The following is a 22844-nucleotide window of genomic DNA, read 5'->3' as shown; positions in this document are numbered from 1 at the left end:
AATGTATTTTCTCAGTTGGTTTATACTGAATCAGAGGCAACTTTAGGCGGGAGGCACCTAAACTAAAGCAATTTTTGGTTTAAAACATCGGGGAACTCCAGTCTGAATTGGGCCTAATGTAGGGTGACCAGATGTCCCAGGTTTACCCAGATAGTCCCGGTTTTTCACCTGCTGTCCCGGCAGATTTCTGCAATTTTGACGTATGTCTCGGTTCTTAGAGGGGGTCGACTGAAAACAGTGAGAAGCACTTTTTGGGTGTTCTAAAGCAGTGCTTGTTAGCAGCTGTTGTAAGTAAGCAAAGTAATTAATAGGTATTATGTTGGTTGTAGAAATTACATTTGATTTATTTTCTTAATGCATCTTCTGTGCATGAGAGCTGTCATTCTGTGCGAAATTTTTTAGTCTTCTATTTTTCCAAAATGTCCCGGTTTTTGGTTCTCAACATCTGGTCACCCTAGCCTATTGGCATGTATGTTGTACAGGGCAGCTCATCATTGACTTTTTACCCTGAAATTGTGTGATGGGATCCCATATCCTGTGCACTTGGCAGGTCTCGCGCCGAATATGGCTTCCCACGCTTGCAACGTGAGGCTTCCATTACAAGATGGCAGGCACACTGCAGTCACTAGCCCCACCCAGCCATACCTGCTTGCACCAGTCGGCGCATTGAGGCCGAGTCTTTAAAATTTCAGAACTATGTAGCTAACACGCGCCTCCGCTCTACCGACTCCTATTACAACATGGCGAAACAATGACAGCACAACTTTGGCAAACTAAAATATGTGATGCTCCCGGCTTCATTCTGTGGCACATAAGCCGTTTATTGAATTAACTCCACTAGTTCTCCGCTCCCCACATCCTCCCCCATTTACGTAGTTGAACAGTAACCCGATTTACATTTTTTAAATGGGACAAAAACAAAACGGAGATTAAGTGTCCTTCTGTATGGTCATAATCTGTTCGCATAGTGACATCTACTGGCTAGATCTGTCAGTGCTGCTGAAGTGTCAGGCCTGTGGCGGGGTAGGGGTTGGGTAGTGCTTATTTTGCTGGGGCCGCCGCAAGTCAGGCCGGGCACTGACCCTGCAGGGCCGTAGGGGCCCTGGAGGGGAAACCAAGCACGGTTTTCCAGAGAGAACACTCCGGGATTGGGGCGTGCTCCTGCGGGGTAATGCAGTCTCTGTAGAAGGAGCGCTAACTACTCGTCATGTAGCGACACCTTTCGGCCACAACTTGCGTTGCTGCTGAGGTATCGGCTCTAAGTAATTATACTGCACGGGTTACTGTGGAGGAGCTCACGGGTTTTATTAACTTTTGCCTCTTTTTTCCGATTTCTAGGGCGTGACATGGTGGGCTCCACTCTCCCAGGGTACCCTCCTCACATCCCAACAGGCGGACAGGGCAACTACGCTTCCTCAGCCATCGCAGGAATGGTGGCAGGTAAGCCCAGCTTTTCTCCCTACGCATACTACGGTGGATTGGATGAGCAGGGCCTTGCAAGTTAAAGGTTGAATAACGATAATCAAACACATTAGGATCCGAGATAGCAGGACCCGACTGGAAACCTGAGGGTTCTCTGCCCCACTGGTAACTTGAGTGACTTTTATCCTCCTGGAAACTTTGAGATTCCTCTACCCCACTGGAAACCTTAGGGTCCTCTACCCCGCTGGAACCTGAGGGTTATCTGCCCCACTGCTAATCTTGAGGGTCCTCTGCCCCACTGGAAACCTGAGGGTTCTCTACCCCACTGGAAACCTGAGGGCTTCTCTACCCCACTGGAAACCCGAGGGTCCTCTACCCCACTCGAAACCTGAGGGCTCTCTACCCCAGGGGCGGCTGGTGACATTTGAAAGTGGTGAGGCGTAAACTAATTTGCATATTGCACCGCAGCGAGCGCAGCGAGCGAGCGAGCCTGAACCACCTTGCATCCATCCATACATCATTCATGCATCCACCCATCCATCCATCCACCCACCCACCCATCCTGCATCCATACATCATTCATTCATGCATCCACCCATCCATCCATCCACCCTGCATCCATACATCATTCATTCATGCATCCACCCATCCATCCATCCACCCATTCATCATCCATCCTGCATCCATTCATCCATTCACCCATCCATCCATCCAGCATCCATCATTCATTCATCCACCCATCCATCCATCCACCCATTCATTATCCATCCTGCATCCATTCCTGCATCCATTCATCCATTCACCCATCCATCCATTCATCCATCCTGCATCCATCATTCATTCATCCACCCATCCATCCACCCATTCATCATCCATCCTGCATCCATTCCTGCATCCATTCATCCATTCACCCATCCATCCATTCATCCATCCTGCATCCATCATTCATTCATCCACCCATCCATCCACCCATTCATCATCCATCCTGCATCCATTCCTGCATCCATTCATCCATTCACCCATCCATCCATTCATCCATCCATCCTGCATCCATCATTCATTCCTCCACCCATCCATCCATCCACCCATCCATCATCCATCCTGCATCCATTCCTGCATCCATTCCTGCATCCATCCATTCATCCATCCATTCATCCATCCATCCATCATTCATTCATGCACCCATCCATCCATCCACCCACCCATCCTGCATCCATACATCATTCATTCATGCATCCACCCATCCATCCACCCATCCATCCTGCAACCATCATTCATTCATCCACCCATCCACCATCCATCCTGCATCCATTCCTGCATCCATTCACCCATCCAACCATCCACCCATCCATCCTGCATCCATCATTCATTCATCCACCCATCCACCATCCATCCTGCATCCATTCATCCATTCACCCATCCATTCATTCATCCATCCATCCATCCAGCATCCATCATTCATTCATGCATCCACCCATCCATCCTGCATCCATCATTGGAACACTCATACCGTGTAGATTTTTCTGCGTGCTGAGCCACAGCCAATGATAGTGAACCAGACACAAAATATAATTGTTGATCCGTGTTTTTTAAAAATTAGTTTGTATACCCATCTTGATAGAATGTAAAGCGCTCTGATATCTGCAAGATCTTGTTTACGACTTTTAGTATGCACCTGCACCTCTGCTCTGCGTGGTGCAGCATTAGCCCATTCAACCACCTTGGCCTCGAGCTTGCTTTGTCGCCCCACCTGCTTACCCCTCACTCAGATGTACGATCTCGTTCAGTGTGGAATCGTCTGGCGACAGATGCCTCTCCTCGCGGTCTGCATGACTCGTGGATACTGGGTTCGCGGGGGGGGGGGGGGAGGCGGGGGGGAATTAATTTAATGAATACAACAAAAAATAAACTTACCAAGCATCTCCATTCTCCTCCAGTCCCGCGTCGCACTAACTTCTGCCCGCTCTTTTCTTTTGCAATGCTAACTGCCAAATCAGGAGACTGGATGCGCAGGGTGTCGGCTAACCCTTGTTTACTTACTCTATATCCTGCCACTTGATAGGGCACGGGGCGACTTTGCAAAAAACGCGTCACCGCCCGAGCAGGATCCTATCTCCAGACGCTTGCACCACATTAGGCATGGTTTGTGAATGTGAGTGAGGGGCGACGCTCCTCACTCACATGCGCAGACGGACCATCTTCTGGACTCCTCGTCTGCGTGTGCTGTGCCTTGACACATGCGCAATTTCACCCGTGACTCACAGGCCGGTCGGAAATGTAAACATACAAATTCGTCTGCTTACATTCCTGTTGCCCAAACTGCAGTGAGCCGTTTCTTTTGTAGGGCGCTGCCCCGTTGCCCCTATGGACCAGCCGCCACTGCTCTACCCCACTGGAAACCTGAGGGCTCTCTACCCCACTGGAAACCTGAGGGCTCTCTACCCCACTGGAAACCTGGGGGTTCTCTTCCCCACTGGAAACCTGAGGGCTCTCTACCCCACTGGAAACCTGAGGGCTCTCTACCCCACTGGAAACCTGAGGGCTCTCTACCCCACTGGAAACCTGGGGCTTCTCTACCCCACTGGAAAACCGAGGGTCTTCTACCCCACTGGAAACCTGAGGGCTCTCTACCCCACAGGAAACCTGAGGGCTCTCTACGGCACTGGAAACCTGAGGATCCTCTACCCCACTGGAAACATGGGGCTTCTCTACCCCACTGGAAACCCGAGGGTCCTCTACCCCACTGGCAACCTGAGGGCTCTCTACCCCACTGGAAACCCGAGGGCTCTCTACCCCACTGGAAACCTGGGGGTTCTCTACCCCACTGGAAACCTGAGGGCTCTCTACCCCACTGGAAACCCGGGAGTTCTCTACCCCACTGGAAACCTGAGGGCTCTCTACCCCACTGAAAACCAGAGGGCTCTCTACCCCACTGGAAACCCGAGGGTCCTCTACCCCCCTGGAACCTGAGGGTTCTCTGCCCCACTGCTAATCTTGAGGGTCCTCTGCCCCACTGGAAACCTGAGTGTTCTCTACCCCACTGGAAACCTGAGGGTTCTCTACCCCACTGGAATCCTGAGGGCTTCTCTACCCCACTGGAAACCCGAGGGTCCTCTACCCCACCGGAAACCTGAGGGCTCTCCACCCCACTGGAAACCCGGGGGTTCTCTACCCCACTGGAAACCTGAGGGCTCTCTACCCCACTGGAAACCTGAGGGCCCTCTACCCCACTGGAAACCTGAGGGCTCTCTACCCCACTGGAAACCCGGGGGTTCTCTACCCCACTGGAAACCTGAGGGCTCTCTACCCCACTGGAAACCCGGGGGTTCTCTACCCCACTGGAAATCTGAGGGCTCTCTACCCCACTGGAAACCTGCGGGTTATCTGCCCCACTGCTAACCTTGAGGGTCCTCTGCCCCACTGGAAACCTGAGGGTCATCTACCCCACGTGAAACCTGAGGGTCCTCTACCCCACGTGAAACCTGAGGGTCATCTACCCCACTAGAAACCTGAGGGTTCTCTACCCCACTGGAAACCTGAGGGTTCTCTGCCCCACTGGTAACTTGAGTGACTTTTATCCTCCTGGAAACTTTGAGATTCCTCTACCCCACTGGAAACCTTAGGATCCTCTACCCCGCTGGAACCTGAGGGTTATCTGCCCCACTGCTAATCTTGAGGGTCCTCTGCCCCACTGGAAACCTGAGGGTTCTCTACCCCACTGGAAACCTGAGGGCTTCTCTACCCCACTGGAAACCCGAGGGTCCTCTACCCCACTGGAAACCTGAGGGCTCTCTACCCCACTGGAAACCTGAGGGCTCTCTACCCCACTGGAAACCTGAGGGCTCTCTACCCCACTGGAAACCTGGGGGTTCTCTTCCCCACTGGAAACCTGAGGGCTCTCTACCCCACTGGAAACCTGAGGGCTCTCTACCCCACTGGAAACCTGGGGCTTCTCTACCCCACTGGAAACCCGAGGGTCTTCTACCCCACTGGAAACCTGAGGGCTCTCTACCCCACTGGAAACCTGAGGGCTCTCTACGGCACTGGAAACCTGAGGGTCCTCTACCCCACTGGAAACATGGGGCTTCTCTACCCCACTGGAAACCCGAGGGTCCTCTACCCCACTGGCAACCTGAGGGCTCTCTACCCCACTGGAAACCTGAGGGCTCTCTACCCCACTGGAAACCTGAGGGCTCTCTACCCCACTGGAAACCTGGGGGTTCTCTACCCCACTGGAAACCTGAGGGCTCTCTACCCCACTGGAAACCCGGGAGTTCTCTACCCCACTGGAAACCTGAGGGCTCTCTACCCCACTGAAAACCAGAGGGCTCTCTACCCCACTGGAAACCCGAGGGTCCTCTACCCCCCTGGAACCTGAGGGTTCTCTGCCCCACTGCTAATCTTGAGGGTCCCCTGCCCCACTGGAAACCTGAGTGTTCTCTACCCCACTGGAAACCTGAGGGTTCTCTACCCCACTGGAAACCTGAGGGCTTCTCTACCCCACTGGAAACCCGAGGGTCCTCTACCCCACCGGAAACCTGAGGGCTCTCTACCCCACTGGAAACCCGGGGGTTCTCTACCCCACTGGAAACCTGAGGGCTCTCTACCCCACTGGAAATCTGAGGGCTCTCTACCCCACTGGAAACCTGAGGGCCCTCTACCCCACTGGAAACATGAGGGCTCTCTACCCCACTGGAAACCCGGGGGTTCTCTACCCCACTGGAAACCTGAGGGCTCTCTACCCCACTGGAAACCCGGGGGTTCTCTACCCCACTGGAAATCTGAGGGCTCCCTACCCCACTGGAAACCTGCAGGTTATCTGCCCCACTGCTAACCTTGAGGGTCCTCTGCCCCACTGGAAACCTGAGGGTCATCTACCCCACGTGAAACCTGAGGGTCCTCTACCCCACGTGAAACCTGAGGGTCATCTACCCCACTAGAAACCTGAGGGTTCTCTACCCCACTGGAACCTTGAGGGTCCTCTACCCCACTGGAAACCTGAGGGTCCTCTACCCCACTGGAAACCTGAGGGCTCTCTACCCCACTGGAAACCTGAGGGCTCTCTACCCCACTGGAAACCCGGGGGTTCTCTACCCCACTGGAAACCTGAGGGCTCTCTACCCCACTGAAAACCAGAGGGCTCTCTACCCCACTGAAAACCCGAGGGTCCTCTACCCCCCTGGAACCTGAGGGTTCTCCGCCCCACTGCTAATCTTGAGGGTCCCCTGCCCCACTGGAAACCTGAGTGTTCTCTACCCCACTGGAAACCTGAGGGTTCTCTACCCCACTGGAAACCTGAGGGCTTCTCTACCCCACTGGAAACCCGAGGGTCCTCTACCCCACCGGAAACCTGAGGGCTCTCTACCCCACTGGAAACCCGGGGGTTCTCTACCCCACTGGAAACCTTAGGGCTCTTTACCTCACTGGAAACCTGAGGGCTCTCTACCCCACTGGAAACCTGAGGGCCCTCTACCTCACTGGAAACCTGAGGGCTCTCTACCCCACTGGAAACCCGGGGGTTCTCTACCCCACTGGAAACCTGGGGGCTCTCTACCCCACTGGAAACCCGGGGGTTCTCTACCCCACTGGAAATCTGAGGGCTCTCTACCCCACTGGAAACCTGCGGGTTATCTGCCCCACTGCTAACCGTGAGGGTCCTCTGCCCCACTGGAAACCTGAGGGTCATCTACCCCACGTGAAACCTGAGGGTCCTCTACCCCACTAGAAACCTGAGGGTTCTCTACCCCATTGGAAACCTGAGGGTCCTCTACCCCACTAGAAACCTGAGGGTTCTCTACCCCATTGGAAACCTGAGGGTCATCTACCCCACGTGAAACCTGAGGGTCCTCTACCCCACTAGAAACCTGAGGGTTCTCTACCCCATTGGAAACCTGAGGGTCCTCTACTCCTCTGGTTACCTTAAGAGTCCTCTACCCCACTAGAAACCTCGAGGGTCCCACACACCCTGAGTGTTCTCTGCCCATGGAAAGATGTGGGTTCTCTGCTCCACTGAAAACCTGAGAGGTCTCTGCCCCACTGGTAACTTTGCGGGTTCTCTGCCCCACTGGAAACCTGAGGGCCGTCTACCCCACTGGAAACCTGAGGGTTCTCTACCCCGCTGGTTACCCTAAGAGTCCCACACAACCTGAGTGTTCTCTTCCCCTGGAAACATGTGGGTTCTCCACCCCAGTGGAAACCGGAGAGTTATCTGCTCCACTGCAAACCTGAGGGTTGTCTCCCCCCTGGACACCTGAGAGTTCTCTACGCCCTTGGTAACCTTAAGGGTCATCTACCCTACTGGAAACCTGAGGGTTCTCTATCCCACTGGTAACCTTGAGGGGTCTCTATCCCATTGGAAACAATTAGGGTTCTCTACCCCAAAGGTAACCATGAGGGTGCTACCAAAGATGGCACAATGTAGAGTAATGAACAGGCAAGTGTGTACAAGCTGTGTCCTGAAGCATATACCATAATGCACTGAAATCGTGTGCAGCCAGACTGTTGTGCATTCAAAATAATATTCCTGAAAGTGCACATAGTAGGGCTTACTTTGCATAGACGGCTATGTTGCATGAAATGTAAAGTGGAGGGAAATGTGCATACAGTGAGGATCTCCCAACCTTAAGGGCACTGACAGATTAAAAATAATATATAGGCACATGAGCACAGTAAGACTGTTGAGCAATACTTGTAAAATAATGCATAGTATGTGGAATTGCCCAGAAGGCGCCTGTTTTACCCTAGAAGACTCTCATAGGTAGACAAGAATGCATCGGACAATCTGTGCCCAGTAAATCATGGATAATAATGTATTGGAAAGTGCATAAAGGGAGCTGGCCTGTATTTGAAGGCTTTTTACATATAGAATGTGTGCCACAAGGGTTTTATACCAAAATGGCGACTGGAGCACATGAAGTCACCCAAAATTCAGCATTTTGCTCCAAGCAACCAATTTTCTGAGAGTCAATGCTGTACTCTACATCTTCAAAAGAAGGCCATCATATCCCGTACCTTCTGCAAGGCTCTACGCATGCATTCCATCCTTATCGCAGAACATCTTAACCACTCCTAATCAACATTTGATTTTGCAACATCTGACAATGCTCTCATTCAATTGGTCATGGATGTAAAACCGTTGACTTCATCACTTAATATCCATGCTCCAATCTTGCATATGGCAAACAGAAAGTCTTTCTTACTAACTCCTTTGATCCTATGCCGGTGCCCACTTCACCCTTGCATTTTCAACAGCTCCCTGCCCTTGGCCGGGGTATCTCAATGTATGTGCTCCCTAAAGAAAACTTATCTACCACTTCGGTTAAGTGAAGAAAGTCAAAGAACGCCATGTCCCTTGTATAGAAACAGGAATGAAACATCCTGACTGCCCACCTTGGTGTAGCAAAAACACCTTACTATCAAGCTTCAATCGTGCCACGTTGCACTTATCCGGAGCAGTTGTCCTGCAGTATCAACTTACGCCACATCGGAACCTTAGACCACTATAATATCATCCAACATCTTAGCCACTGCCTCTTCCACATGGGCACATTCTAGCCACCTTCACACCAGCTCCCCTTCACATTCACTTCCCTGCCCACAGATCCACTCTTCCAATCTCACCTCCTTGAATGCTACCTCATCTAATGAGGTACTTCTTATCTTTAAAACTGTAAACAGCTCATGTACCTTTTCATACCACTTCTCTCCTCAAACCATCAAATCTGAGACTCATCCAAGGTCCTCACCTCTTTATGGGGTGCATTCACAAGGAAATGTTCCAGCTGCAAACTTTGCAGCACCGTGCCATTTCAAAAACGCAGGTATGCACGACAATAACAAGAATACAGTGCACCCCTGTGTTTTCCCTTCCGCTAAACGTAGCTTCATAGCGCTAACACAGACACCCGCGTTGCAGCGATGATTTCCTGCAACACAGGAACCCTTGCACCACGGTGCAAGGGTGTCTGTGTTGCAGGGAAGGATTGTTTATGTGCAGGAAGGGACACCTTCCTGCATATGAACAATCTTTAAAGGCGATTTGCTCTTGCATAGAAAGAGCAAAAAACGAGGAGGAATAAAAGCATTTCTCCACATTGCGCCAATCTAACGCCTGCTTTTGCATGGGGTTAATTTTTGATGCTGCCTCAGATTTACACATCCTTGTAAATCTGAGGCAGGGTCAACAAGCAATGGGTGTTGCGGTGGAACGCCCATACCAACACCCATTACACGCCCAAATTGTACCATATTTACAAAGTGGCATTTAGCCATGCAAAGTGGCTTAACGCTGCTTTGTAAATATGGTGCAGGGCATTGTTCCACTGGAACGCCAACAAAAATTGACACTCCAGTGGCGCAATCCCCTTGTAAATATGCCCCTAAATCAGAGGTCTTCAATCTGGGGGGCGCGACCCCCAGGGGGGTCGTGGAGTCCTTGGAAGAGGGTCGCAGATTCTGCAGAGTGCAGTTCCTGGCGATGGGCTGATCGAGGGTGCTCATGGCGGAGGCCTAATAAACACCGAAGTGTGAAAAACATCAAAGCCTCATTAACAAGTGAAAGGTTTTTTAAAGACCTGTCAAGTACTCGGGTGTGGCTGTGTGTATGTCCCTGAAGCTGTTTTTAGCCGGGCTCACATACACGAGCTGGGCAGGGGGGGGGGTGTCCTGGGGGAGCAGGCTGTAGTGTGCATTATGCAAAGCATTATCTTGATATTAAAGGTAAGCTTTAACAGTTTGGGATCATCTTTATTCTTCTGTGCTGAATTACTGAATTGTTCAATTAGTCACTCTTCCTCCACATAACTAGGGTTGGTGCCTCAATATAGCGGGGTAAGGCAGCAGACTACAGGCGCTATCTAGTGGTGGTGCCAAATAACAGCAAAAGTCCCCAAAAAAATACAAACACATTTTCTGTGTATTAAAAGGTTTTCAGTGGCAAAACAGAATTTTTCATCGATTGCTGAAAATTCTTTTATTGTAGCATATTTAAAGTTATAGTAATTTCAAAGGGTAACTAAAAAAAATCAATGAATGTTGGATCTGAAAAGGAACACGGATATTCTAAGTAAGTCTATTTTGCAGCACGTCTGGTAGATAATAACAATAGTACGTAATTTCATAGAAAAAATAAATGGACTACAAATTGAGAGGGGGGGGGGGCTGGGGGAGCAGGCTGTAGTGTAGCCCTTTGAGTTCAAGGGATGTTGCGCGCCTGGAGCTGTGGGTCCCGTGACACGTCCCCCCCCCCCCCCCCGTCCAGCAGGGAGGCACAGAAAAGGTGGGTGGATGAATGATGGGTGGATGGATGGATGCAAGGATGAAGGATGGATGGATGTGTGAAAAGGTGGGTGGATGAATGATGAGTGGATGGATGAAAGAGTGGATGGATGGATGAAAGGGTGGATGGATGGAAGGATGAAAGGGTAGATGGATGAAGGATGTATGGATGGATAAAAGGTTGCATGGATGAATGATGGATGGATGTGTGAAAAGATGGGTGGATGAATGTTGGGTGAATGGATGGATGAAAGGGTGGATGGATGAAGGATGGATGGAAGGATGAAAGGGTGGATGGATAAAGGATAGATGGATGAAGGATAGATGTATGGATCGCAGGATGAAAGGGTGGACGGATGAAGGATGGATGGATGGATGGATGAAAGGGTGGATGGATGGATGGATGGATAAAAGGTTGCATGGATGAATGATGCATGGATGGATGTTTGAAAAGGTGGGGGGGATGAATGATGGGTGGATGGATGGATGAAAGTGTGGACGGATAAAGGATGGATGGATGGAAGGATGAAAGGGTGGATGGATGAAGGATGGATGTATGGATGGATAAAAGGTTGCATGGATGAATGATGCATGGATGGATGTGTGAAAAGGTGGGGGATGAATGATGGGTGGATGGATGAAAGGGTGGGTGGATGGATGTATGGATGAAAGGGTGGGTGGATGGATGTATGGATGAAAGGGTGGATGGATGAAGGATGGATGTATGGATGGGAGGATGAAAGGGTGGATGGATGTATGGATGGATAAAAGGTTGCATGGATGAATGATGCATGGATGGATGTGTGAAAAGGTGGGGGGATGAATGATGGGAGGAAGGATGGATGAAAGGGTGGGTGGATGGATGTATGGAAGAAAGGGTGGATGGATGAAGGATGAATGTATGGATGGAAGAATGAAAGGGTGGATGGATGGATGTGTGAAAGTGTGGGTGGATGAATGATGGATGGATGTGATGAGGACTAACAGGCGCATTTATGGTTGTCAAAAGTTGATGATGAGGAGTACCAGTTTCTAGAAACTTTTGTTGGAAGGGGGTCCTTACGCCTAAAAAGGTTTTACAAGGGGGTCTCGGCATCAAAAAGTTTGAAGACCTCTGCCCTAAATGTTCCATCTCCTCCTTCTCAGTTGTGGATTCCCCCGGAGCTTGAAGCCTGCTGTGGTTTTTTCATTCTTAAAAGAACAATAACTGACACGATCTTAAAATTGAATGTTTACCCTGTTCTCAGATTCCCTTTTTTGTTAAAGACCTGCACTGTGATTTGCCACAAAATCTTAAACTCCTTGCAAACATAACTTACATTATCCCGCCGCACCCTGCCATACCCGCCCCCCCTTCCACCAGAAAGTCAGTCACTGATTATGTGTTTCAAAGAACCCTTTTAACATCAGAGGATTCCTACCTCTTTATATGCAAGGGGACTTTCTCATTACAATATTTACTGCATTTATAGCCTTTCCCTCACTCCCAGGTGAGAATTAATACTCAGTCCATTCAGAAGATGAAAAAGCTGTTAGGCTCGCGCTACTGTCAAGTGAACCTTGTAATTTTTAATCAAGGTCTTTCCTTTGAAACCTCCAGCATTAACATTTTTAAAGAAAGTACTTCCGTGGGCTGCCCCAGCCTAATTAACTCCACTCTGAAGAGGCACGTTAATCAGAATATACTCTGCCTTCCCAGGGCCGTATTAGGTAAAGACCACAGGGGGAGTGGGGTCTAAAAAAACGGTGCGGGGGGGGGGGGGGGGGTTGATGAAAGGGGTGTAGTTGTGGCGAGATAGGTGCAAGTAAAGACAAATATGAGGACACAGGGTGACTTCCAGACATAATCTTACCTCTTACCAAACACACATTGACTGATGCAAATGAAAGTGTGCAGAGAAGATGTTAAAATGACATGCTTGACTCCCTAAACAAAATGCAGAGTATGTCACAGCAAGGCTTTATCCATGTGCACCTCGACTTGGTAGTCTGACTTTCTGTGGTACTAACTGTGTGTGGGGGAAGGAGGTAGGGCATAGGATTCACATCAGCTGAAAGGACTAAAATATATAGGGGCAGATTTACAATAACTGGCACATCCCTGCATATCAGCAGGGATGCGCCAGTTATTGTGCACCACGCCTCCGCCACCATGGATGTGCCGCATTTACAATGCGGCGCACCATGGGGCAAAAATGGCACAGATGCGTGATGCATCTGTGCCGTAAAGGCGGCGCATTGCTGGAGTTGCGTCGCAAGCGCAATGCAGCTCAAGCAATGCTCTGGGGGGGCACTATTTTTACAATTCTTCGTCAAACCTTACGCCTGCTTCAAGCAGGCGCAGGGTTTCGACGCAGCATGGGCCCAAAAGTGACTGAGTGAAATCTTGTAGATTTCACTCAGCCACTTTTAGGAACCGTTCCTGCGCCTGAACGCCCCCCCCCCCCCCCACCCCCACGCAGGAACGCCTCCTTCTGGCACAGTGCTTTACAACATGACGCATCTTCCAGATGCGCCGCATTGTAAATACCCCGCAGCATGGCGCATCTTTTGCGCCGCCACTGCGTCACAAAAGTGATGCAACGGCGGTGTAAAAGAACCGCAAGGGGCTTGTAAACCCAAGTTTCATATTTTTCCATGGTGCCCGTTGGTATTTTAAGCAGAACTAGGACAACGTCTTTAACCCAAACTGACAGTACACTGCAGTTTTATGAAACATGTTTTTTAGCTGTAGTCCATGTCACAAGCTGTGCGCCGCTTGGGTTTGGGTGCATGCAGCAGGTTTGGTCGCAGGCCTGGCCGTAGCGCGGCACCGGATATGTTAACGTGCGTGCAAAAAAAACCAAATAGAAATTCACTGAAAAAAACAGTGGTTACAGGGACGTTTAGTTAGTTTCTGAATTTATTCGCACAAAACCATAGAAATTTAGCAGTTATAGTTATGGTTAACTCCGGTAATTATAACTTGCACCCTTAGGTATCTATAACACATGCACCCACCATGCACAGCTTCCACGTATTACATCATTGATGACACCTTCTATGGCATCATTAATATTATCACTGCAACATTTGCTATAAAATTATTGTTGAGAAAACTTTGCATGGCAGGGGCGCAATTTATAGTTACCTAAGGGTGCAGGTTAATGTTATTTGAGTTCACCATAACTATAACTGCTGAATTTCGATGGCTTTGTTTTGTGCAAATAAATTCAGAACCTAACTATAATGTTCCTGCAACATTTGTTTTTCTCATTGAATATATATATATATATATATATATATATATATATATATATATATATATATATATATATATATATATATATATATATATATATATATATATATATATATATATTTGTGTGTAAGTGCGCCTGCATAGGTGATGTTGCCGGCATTTCATGCCAGCTTCATCAAATCATCTAAAGTACATGCCATTAGGACTTCCTCAAAAGTTGTGAATTACCAGGGCACACAAATCACACCTCTTGGTTATAGCATCCTGGGAGGTTTAGTGTGCCTGACTAGGCTTCAGTACTACTGTTGGTGTAGCCACAAGTCAAGAGGCTGAGGGTACGTGACTCAAGCTCAATGCACCACTTGCTTTTTAGTGTCCTGTGAGGCTAGGTGGCTGCGGCTGCAGCTAGTGGCATCTCTTGATTTAGGTACATGCTAGGAGGTGTAGGGTATCATGCCAGAGCCACATTGCCTCTTTTTGTGCATTAACTGTGAGGCTGAGGGCTCCAGATTGGAGCTCACTTCACCTTTTGATTTATGAAAACTCCAATGAACTAATTGGGAACCTGATACAATTCTTGGTTTATGTAGAAGCTGGGGGGCTGAGGGTAACAGGTGGTGTCTCACCACTTGATGTATACACAATCTAAGAGGCTGAGGGGTTACTGTGCTAGAATGGCAGCATATCCTGCTTTAAACCCCAAAGGAGACTAAGAGCACAAGGCCAGTGTCTCACTACATTTCTTCATTTTCATCAGCAGGAAGTGATTACTCCGGAAACGCGTACAGTCATGGGCCCTATTCTGCATATGGAGAGGCCTGGAGGTTCCCTGGCTCCTCACTGCTCAGTAAGTGATTCTGAAAAGTCTTCAACATGAACAATGTCTACCCTGTCGACTCCCCTCTCCCTCTTTTCAGTGCTTCCTGCTCTCCCCTTCCACCCATTACTCTCACTTTTCTCAACAGTTTTTCTTGTTCCCACTTCCCTTCTATACTATTTTCTTCTTCTTTGTCACCCCTCTACAGTTTGAATGTTTGTGGTGTCTGCGGGGGGTTCCACTGGGTGCACTACCTTCTCTTGCTTGGTCTTCCTTTTCCTTTTCTTCCTTTCCCCACACTAGTTTCTGCTTTCCCTTGTGTCAGCTCTCTGCCCTCATGAAAGCGATCACCCCTGATTTGAAAATGGCTCATTATGAGATACCCCAGGGCAGTGTGCTCTGGGCATGGGGTTCTCCATCAATCCTTGAAGTCTTGCAAAGTGTGGAAACAAGAGGCCTTGTTACAGAGTAGACGCCACTCTCTGTTTGTGCCACTGTGTACTCTCTAAGGGTGCACCGGCCAGACTGTGACTCCGCTCCCTCTACACTGAAAAATGTGTCTCAACTCTCAGGTAGTACATGCACTGGAGAGAGTGTAGCAGTACAGACAAATGTGGTTACAACCACAGATCCATCTTTCCCGGCAAGCAAACCCAGCCTTCCTTTATTGGGGAGAGGAGTTGGCCTAACGGCTACGGCGTTCGACCTCGGACCTGGGTTCGAGTCTCGGTAACGACGCCAAACAAACATCCTGTGATTCTGGTCAAATCACTTAATCTCCCCGTGCCTAACAAAAAAATAAAAATTAATGTGTGTCCTCATGTAACGTAACTGGTGCTATGTAAAGCGCTCTGATAACCCGATTCGGTTCAAGTTCGCGCTATATAAAACTCTAAAAAAAAAATTAAAAAAAAAGATTGGATCTTGGGACACTCTGTTTCCCCTCTCATAGGACACCTTCAGGTAGGCCACAGTGCGCCATTTAGGAGGTACTAAATTAATGTGCCTCCCGAGTGCCTCAGACTATTCCAGGCCACCCAATGCTATTAGAACGAAACGGGCGGCAGATATTATTTATTTTTGATGCACTTTTGTAATTCATCTCTTGGTGTTAAGACCACCACCTCCCACTGTAGCAAGACTTGATAGAACCAGTGCTTAATATGAGCCGGTGGTTTCCAGTGCTCAGTACCAGCCCTTACTTCTCAGCACCAGTCTTAATGACAGTCCAGCATGTGCCTAATTTTGAGATAAGCACAACAACACTGTTTAGTAGTTCAATGTGCATTAAAAATTAATAGTATCTGCCGCCCGTTTCGTTCTAATAGCATTGGGTGGCCTGGAATAGTCTGAATTGTCACACTTGTAGGAGTGCGATGGTTAGTAGTTGAGTTGGTACAATTATTGGTGGAGCTGGCAGGGGCAATGGGTGGTAAAAAAGTGGCAATGCCTGCCTGAGAAGGCCCTGGCACACACTTTTTTACATTTTACAAATTAAGCACTGGATAGGCTCTTGTATTTGAAATGACAGGTTTGGTTGCAGGAATCATATCCGAGTGGCGCATTTAAGGTCACCAGAGGCAAACTGCCCAATAGAGAACATTGAGAGGTTTTATGGCAAGCCCTTGCTTGCCTTTAAAAGGTTGGTTTGGCTTGAGAAACTCTGTCAAATCTCTACAGTCATTTCAAAAGTTAACCTTATATGTGGTAGAATCTGCCCTAAACAGACGTCTCTTTAAAATACACTGGCTTAACCTATGAGTGAATTTGTCTCAGCCCTACTAATGTGTGGCTGAAACCAGTGCAGTGGTATAGCACAATGTGATGGTGCCCTTATACAAATGTGTTAAGGGATCCCTGAGAGACTTACTTCTCACAGATCTACAAAGCCACAGCCAGAGGACTTCTCTCCTCAAGGGTTAAGCCTGTGCCTGGCCAAGTATCTTTCTCTCTAACCTCCCTAAAGACATTGGAGTGCTGAGATGAGGGTTGGAAGGGACGTCAGCCTGCAGCCATGCCTCCTGCCAGAGCCACACATCCAATTAACCATCCCCCTAACCACCTGTACTCTTATTATTGTCTATATAAAATATCCCAGTCAAGCGTGACTCCAGGGCAAGTCTGGGTTAATGGGAAGAAGGCAGACGCTACTTTCGCACAGGTTAAGAGCTGGAGGTTAATGGTTGACTAGTGCTTCTGAGCAATCTTAAACTTATTAACTCAAGATGCGACCCAGCATGAAACAACAAAAAGACGGTTCCCCTAACAACATTTTGTTCCTCTCTTCCTCTTTTTCAGCGTCCCCATATTACTACAGCTCCACGGCAAGGGCGGGAGCTGCCCCCACCTCCACAGGCGCCTACGACCACCTGTAGCCTTACACATCGGTCCAGCGGAGCATGGCATACCAGCGTCAAGATGAGACAGGCCCAGAATTCAAGACTCAAAGCCTTTTCTTGAACCTAGGAGGTGGAAAATCAAAGGAAAAGTACCATCCCTCGCAAAAAAAAGTGGATCTGAATTTCAGAACAAATCTTGTGCAATGACGCTGAATGTAACAGCGCGTGAAGAGCGGAGCACGCGCAAGCAGTGTGGAGAACCAAGGGTGAACCAATGAACTGACGTAAAAATATTCCTGCTCTGATTGAAACAGTAGGGGAAAATGGACATTGCACAAAGGAATCCTCCCACCATTATCGCAAGTGACCCCCTCAATGTTTCCCCATCTATTTCAGGCCAGGTGTTTAGTCTGCTTCAAATGAGGACTCTAACATTTTCAAGACACATTGGATATGAGAGTTTTGCTTTTGTGCCGCTGCACGGTTTACCAGAACGTAAGCTGTGCTGCGTGCCGACTGGCATTGAAAAGGTGAGACTTTGAAAAAGAGAATATCGAGGCCATGGCAAAATAAACAGTGGGGCTTGGCAATGGTCACTTGAAGGGTCTTGACGATGGTTTATGTAGGGCCTATGACAATGGTCAATGGAAGGACCTCAACAGTGGTCACTTTGGGATTTGACTGTGGTCAAAGGGACACTTTGACAACAGTTGATGGAACCTTTGTTAATGATCAATGAGCGATCTTGACAATGGTCAATAAAAGGCCCTTGTAATTGGCCAAAGGATTGAATTTGACTGTGGTCAAGAGAAGAAGCTTATCAGTGGTCAATTGGTGCCTTGACAGTGGTCACTGAGAAGGACCAAGCCAATGGTTAATGAAAGCCTTGTCAGTGGAAAATAGAAGAATTGTTAATATGTGCAAAATACAGAACTTGACCATGGTCATTGGAAGAATCTTTCCGATTGTCAATGGAGGCCTTGACAATGGTAAATGAAGGGCTTACCTGGGGAGAATGTGAAGGGTATGAAAGTGAAAATTGGGTGGGCTTTGTTAAACTGCAAGTGCAGCTTTGGCAAGGTTTCATCGTCAAATATTGGTCTTAACTGGTTTCCATGGGGTGAAGGGGCTTTCACAAAGGTCAATGGAAGGGACTTGACGTTCATTAATGAGGACCTCGGCAGTGGTACACGGGAGGATGCTGAAAATGGTCAATTGGGGTACTTTAATTCATGGCCTTGGCAATGCTTGATTACAAGTCTGAAGAAATGGCCTACAGGGAAGCCTTGACAATGACCGATGGGGAGTAGTTAACATGAATTAAAACCCTGTCCTTCATATATTTATCGATCCACAAGCTTCACTCAAAACATCAGAGAATGCTATCCTCTTTAACCAACGCCACTATCCCACTGATGTCACATGCTGGTGCAAGTACCCTGACAGTATTGACACTCTTTCTTCTGCTGCCTTACATGTGCTCCCCGTTCATGACACCTCTTCCTTCCTCACTCCCTCCCAGATCTCTTCTATTCTTTCTTGAACACCCCAAGTCTTTTGGGAGGTATACATGGTGAGAGCAGGGGTTTTCAGAAAAGGTGCATTTTTATTCCTTCTCAAGGAGAAAGCCGGTGTCTGGGCTGGGAGTTAGTGACAAATGGGTCTAGTAGCTTCAGAAGGTCGGAGGACTATTTTGCAGGTGCATCGCTCCACCACTGTACCTCACCTTGACGCAAAGGACACACTGGGCAGCAGCTTGACTCGAAGGACACACCGGGCAACAACTTGACTCAAAGTACACATTGGGCCGCGGCTTGATTCATAGGACACACTGGGCAACAACTTGACTCAGAGGACACACTGAGCTGTACCTTGACTCAAAGGACACACTGTACCTCACCTTGACTCAAAGGACACACTAGGCAGTACATTGACTCAGAGCACACACTGGGCCATGACCTTGACTCGAAGGACACACTGGGTAGCACCGTGACTCAAAGGACAGACTAGGCAGCACCTTGACTCAAAGGACACTCAGGGCCGCGTCTTGACTCAAAGGACACACTGGGCCGCGTCTTGACTCAAAGGACACACTGGGCTGCACATTGACTCAAATGACACACTGGGCAACAACTTGACTCAATGGACACACTGGACTGGGCTTTGGCTCAAAGGACACACTGGGCTGTGCCATCACTCAGCGTACAGACTGGCACCTTGACTTAGAGTACACACTGGGCAGCATCTTGACGTGGAGGACACGCTGGGCAGCATCTTGACTCGGAGGACACGCTGGGCAGCATCTTGACTCGGAGGACACGCTGGGCAGCATCTTGACTCAGGGGACACACTGGGCAGCATCTTGACTCAGGGGACACGCTGGGCAGCATCTTGACTCAGAGGACACACTGGGCAGCACCTTGCTCCCTGGTCATTTATGGCAAAGCAATGGAATAAGCCTAGTTCTTTCCATTGCTCAACAAAGAGTCATATGTGTTTTTGTGGTCTCTCTCCAGGGAGCACCCATAGTTTGGATCTTTTAAAGGTTACTAGTTGTCTTAAAAAGTACTAACTTTGACAACTAGGTCACTTCAGGTGCCACTGGAACGATTTGTGCCCCAAAAACTGGTAAACAACTTCATTGTGGGAAGTTATGGAGAGGGAGGTACGGGTGGTTCCGCCTTAGAGTCCCACGTTTTAAATACTGACATTGTGAGTGTGAGATTCTAACAGGCAAAAGGGAAGACGTAGACATGGCATCATATGCACAGCACGGGGTATCTCGGCACAGCCACTTAGCATGGTACTCCTAAAGCTCCACATGCACATGAGCTCACGCGTGTCAAATAGTTACTGTTTTATCTGCGCCAATTTAACAAAGGAACTCCTTGCATTTTCCTCACCTCAAAAGCTACACACACATAGGTACTCTGCTGAAGTCCTGGCTTTAGGGGAACACCCATATTCCACCATCAGGAAGAGAATCCAAACTGCCAATTCTAAGCGACCGTCCTCCTGAAAGATGCTCATTTTTTCACAAGGCATGCCAGAAACAGCACACTGACTAGTCCCACATAGGACCAAACATGTCCGTTTGTGCAGCATTTTCAGTGGGATCAAAGCTTGCTAAAAATGCTGTATTTCCCAGTGGTGGCTGCCTCAGAATGGGGGTGGTGAGGTGGAGGGTGAAAAACAAAATTTAATTTACCTGGGAATTCCGACACCGCTTCTCCTCCATCCTCTTCTCTCGCCAGTGCTATGGCAGAACGGAAGCGCCCTGGCTCCCAGGATCTCTCAGCCAAACACAAAGCTGCTTTACATCAGTGTTGCAATTGGTCTGAGCATCATGGTTCGGCGCTCAGAGAGGGACTGGAAGCCTGAGCATGTTCCTCACCAGGCTGTGCATTACAGCCTGGTGGCAAAAATGCAAAGTGCGCATGACTGTTTGGGTGGCCAAAAGGGGGCCAGCCAAACCGTCATGCGCACTTAGAGAGTGTAAACCCCTCCTCCCCTGGCTCTGGCCAGCTCCGCCCCACCCTAATCTGGCTCCGAGTCGGCAGTGAAAAATAAAATGATACTGGTATTTCCAGGTTAGAATGTGCATCTCTGCAGTTTCTTCTACCCTTTTCTGAGAGAAAATATTACCACTGCGGACTACTACTTTTTTACACACCAAATCATGAAGGTTTTCGATACAAGTTATGTCTCTAAACGCAGGCCGTAAAATATCCTTATTTTTTCCACCTTGCCAAACCTATAAATACGCACTTACATGGCGTCTGAAAAGCTCTACGAGGTGTCTGGCGCACAATAAACTTAAATACAAATATCGGCCTTGCACGCCCACATTTAAAAAAGCGAAACCGAGCCCCTCATTGACGAGGCGGTGAGATTAAATCCTTTTGCATGAACAACACTGACTTACCGGGCGCGCATCAGCACCGCCACGGCGTAAGATCCCGCCCACTCCTTTCAATAACCACGCCCCTGGTATTATCAGCCCCTCCTCTGCCAAACTTCCACCCCGTTTTGGGACTTCCGGGATGGGGCTGTTATTTTTTGTTTAATTGTTTTTATAGAATAAAACAGATGTAAATAAATTATTTGTGAAAATAAATATTTTAATTAATTAAAGCATGGTACAAAAAATGCAGAAGTATAATTGGTCGTTTTTTTCAGTAAAGTATTTGTTTCTAATTACATGTAAATGATATGTACTGTAAACAGCAACCCGCGATGTCTTGTGGTGCTTGAATGAGAGGTTCATTGCTCATTTCACTCACTGGTGCACAGTTTATCAATCCTGGAGAGATGAAAGACAGAGTAACAGAGAACTGTCCACAAGAACTGCAGTATTTAGACAGACCCCTGTAGCAGATACACAGCCTGTCAAGTGCAACAGGCGCATTAACCCCTAAGCGGTATCACATATTAGAAACTGTTACCTGGGGGTGACAGGCAGGTTGCTGCACCACACACAAAAACTCACTGAGCTATCTGACTAGGATTGCAATGTGTGATATGCATCTCACAACCCAGATTGATGCATCAACTCGCTGAGTGACCTTACTGGGCTTGGAACCCGTGTTATGCATGTTACACACAGATTGCAGCAACAGGTGTATTAACACAAGATTCAATTTCCATATCGGTTAATGTATGTGTTTCTTTATCCCCTCCGCATCCTCCTTTAACCACCTGTTCCATGTTATCAGGCTGTACACATTTTTTTAGGTTTCATGTGTCGTTTATGTAGTGCTGTAGTATGGCTGTCAGAAAGTCATAGTATTACACCGTCAAGACAGAAACCCTCTACAATCGAGGTGGTATTTTAGGTGCTGCGTGTGACGTACAAACAGCTGTTTCCGGAGTAAGGTGGACTCCTCACTTCATGTCATCATAGATACTGCCTCCATTCCTGGCTTTCATGTGACAACCTAATGCATTCTGGGTGTTGTAGTCCTGATTTATTCTCATTTATCTAATTCGGCTAGCACACCTGATAGAAATGATATGTAGGTGAAACCTCCAGCAAAATATCTGTGACATGGAGGTTGTCACTCTCTGAGAGTCTCCTGGTCTCGAAGAACATGGGGTTTAGAGGCAAATCTTTACAAGCACTATGTAAGGACAACATCTACATGAAACCATAAAATACATGGGACAAAAAGCATTAGCAAAGCCAATACGTTTGCTTTTAATATGTGAATCTATGTAGTGTTAGTATAATAAAGCAAGACACAAAAGAGGTAGAAAACAGGAGCAGACAGATTAAGTACAAGCAATCACAGGGAGGTAGAAAGATACATCCAAACAACTACTAGCAATAGGTGAGAGATGAATACTCCTTTGGGCTCAGCCAATATATGATTGACAACGTTTCAAGCCAATGACTGAGTGCAGCAGGTCAAAGAAAGCCAATAGTTCAAAGGGGTGGACCCAAAGTCCCCTCTATATATATTGTTAGCAGTAGGTTTAACAACTATATTATTAACACCTAGACCTAAAAACAGATGGATCAGGTTTCTCTAATGAAGCAAGCATCTGACGAAACTCAAGACTTGGGGTCCAGTTTAGAGCTTAGCGGGCATAGTTTCCTACCACAAATGTGGTGTAGTACGCTGTGCTTCAAACTCTTGGGTCTGCCTGCTGTTTTTAGAGTCGGGCAGACCGTAGTGTTCATGACTGCAGTGCTCCCACTGACTCTGCTGTTAGAAAGCTTTCTCCATCATGCCGACAGAGTAGAGCC

The 22844-nt window shown here is 48.2% G+C and overlaps 1 protein-coding gene across 7 annotated transcripts in view; it reads left to right on the top strand.

Moving 5' to 3' along the window:
- The window catches only part of PAX8 (paired box 8), a 124168-nt gene extending 102936 nt beyond the window's left edge, over positions 1 to 21232 (top strand). For 4 of the 7 annotated variants that reach the window (XM_078666854.1, XM_078666851.1, XM_078666853.1 and 1 more), the window contains 3 exons: positions 1339 to 1440; positions 14700 to 14786; positions 17055 to 21232. In XM_078666854.1, the coding sequence (XP_078522980.1) occupies positions 1339 to 1440; positions 14700 to 14786; positions 17055 to 17131 (266 nt within the window). In that variant the 3' untranslated portion in view covers positions 17132 to 21232. Of the gene's footprint in view, positions 1 to 1338; positions 1441 to 14696; positions 14787 to 17054 lie in introns of all 7 variants that reach the window. The other 3 variants (XM_078666849.1, XM_078666852.1, XM_078666848.1) reach the window with 1 other exon arrangement.
- Positions 21233 to 22844: the final 1612 nt, after the last annotated feature.

This window comes from Lissotriton helveticus, chromosome 11 (assembly GCF_964261635.1).
Source record: "Lissotriton helveticus chromosome 11, aLisHel1.1, whole genome shotgun sequence".
Lineage (NCBI taxonomy): Eukaryota > Metazoa > Chordata > Amphibia > Caudata > Salamandridae > Lissotriton > Lissotriton helveticus.
Note: the sequence above shows the minus strand (reverse complement) of the source record. Positions and strands in the feature narration are given on the sequence as shown.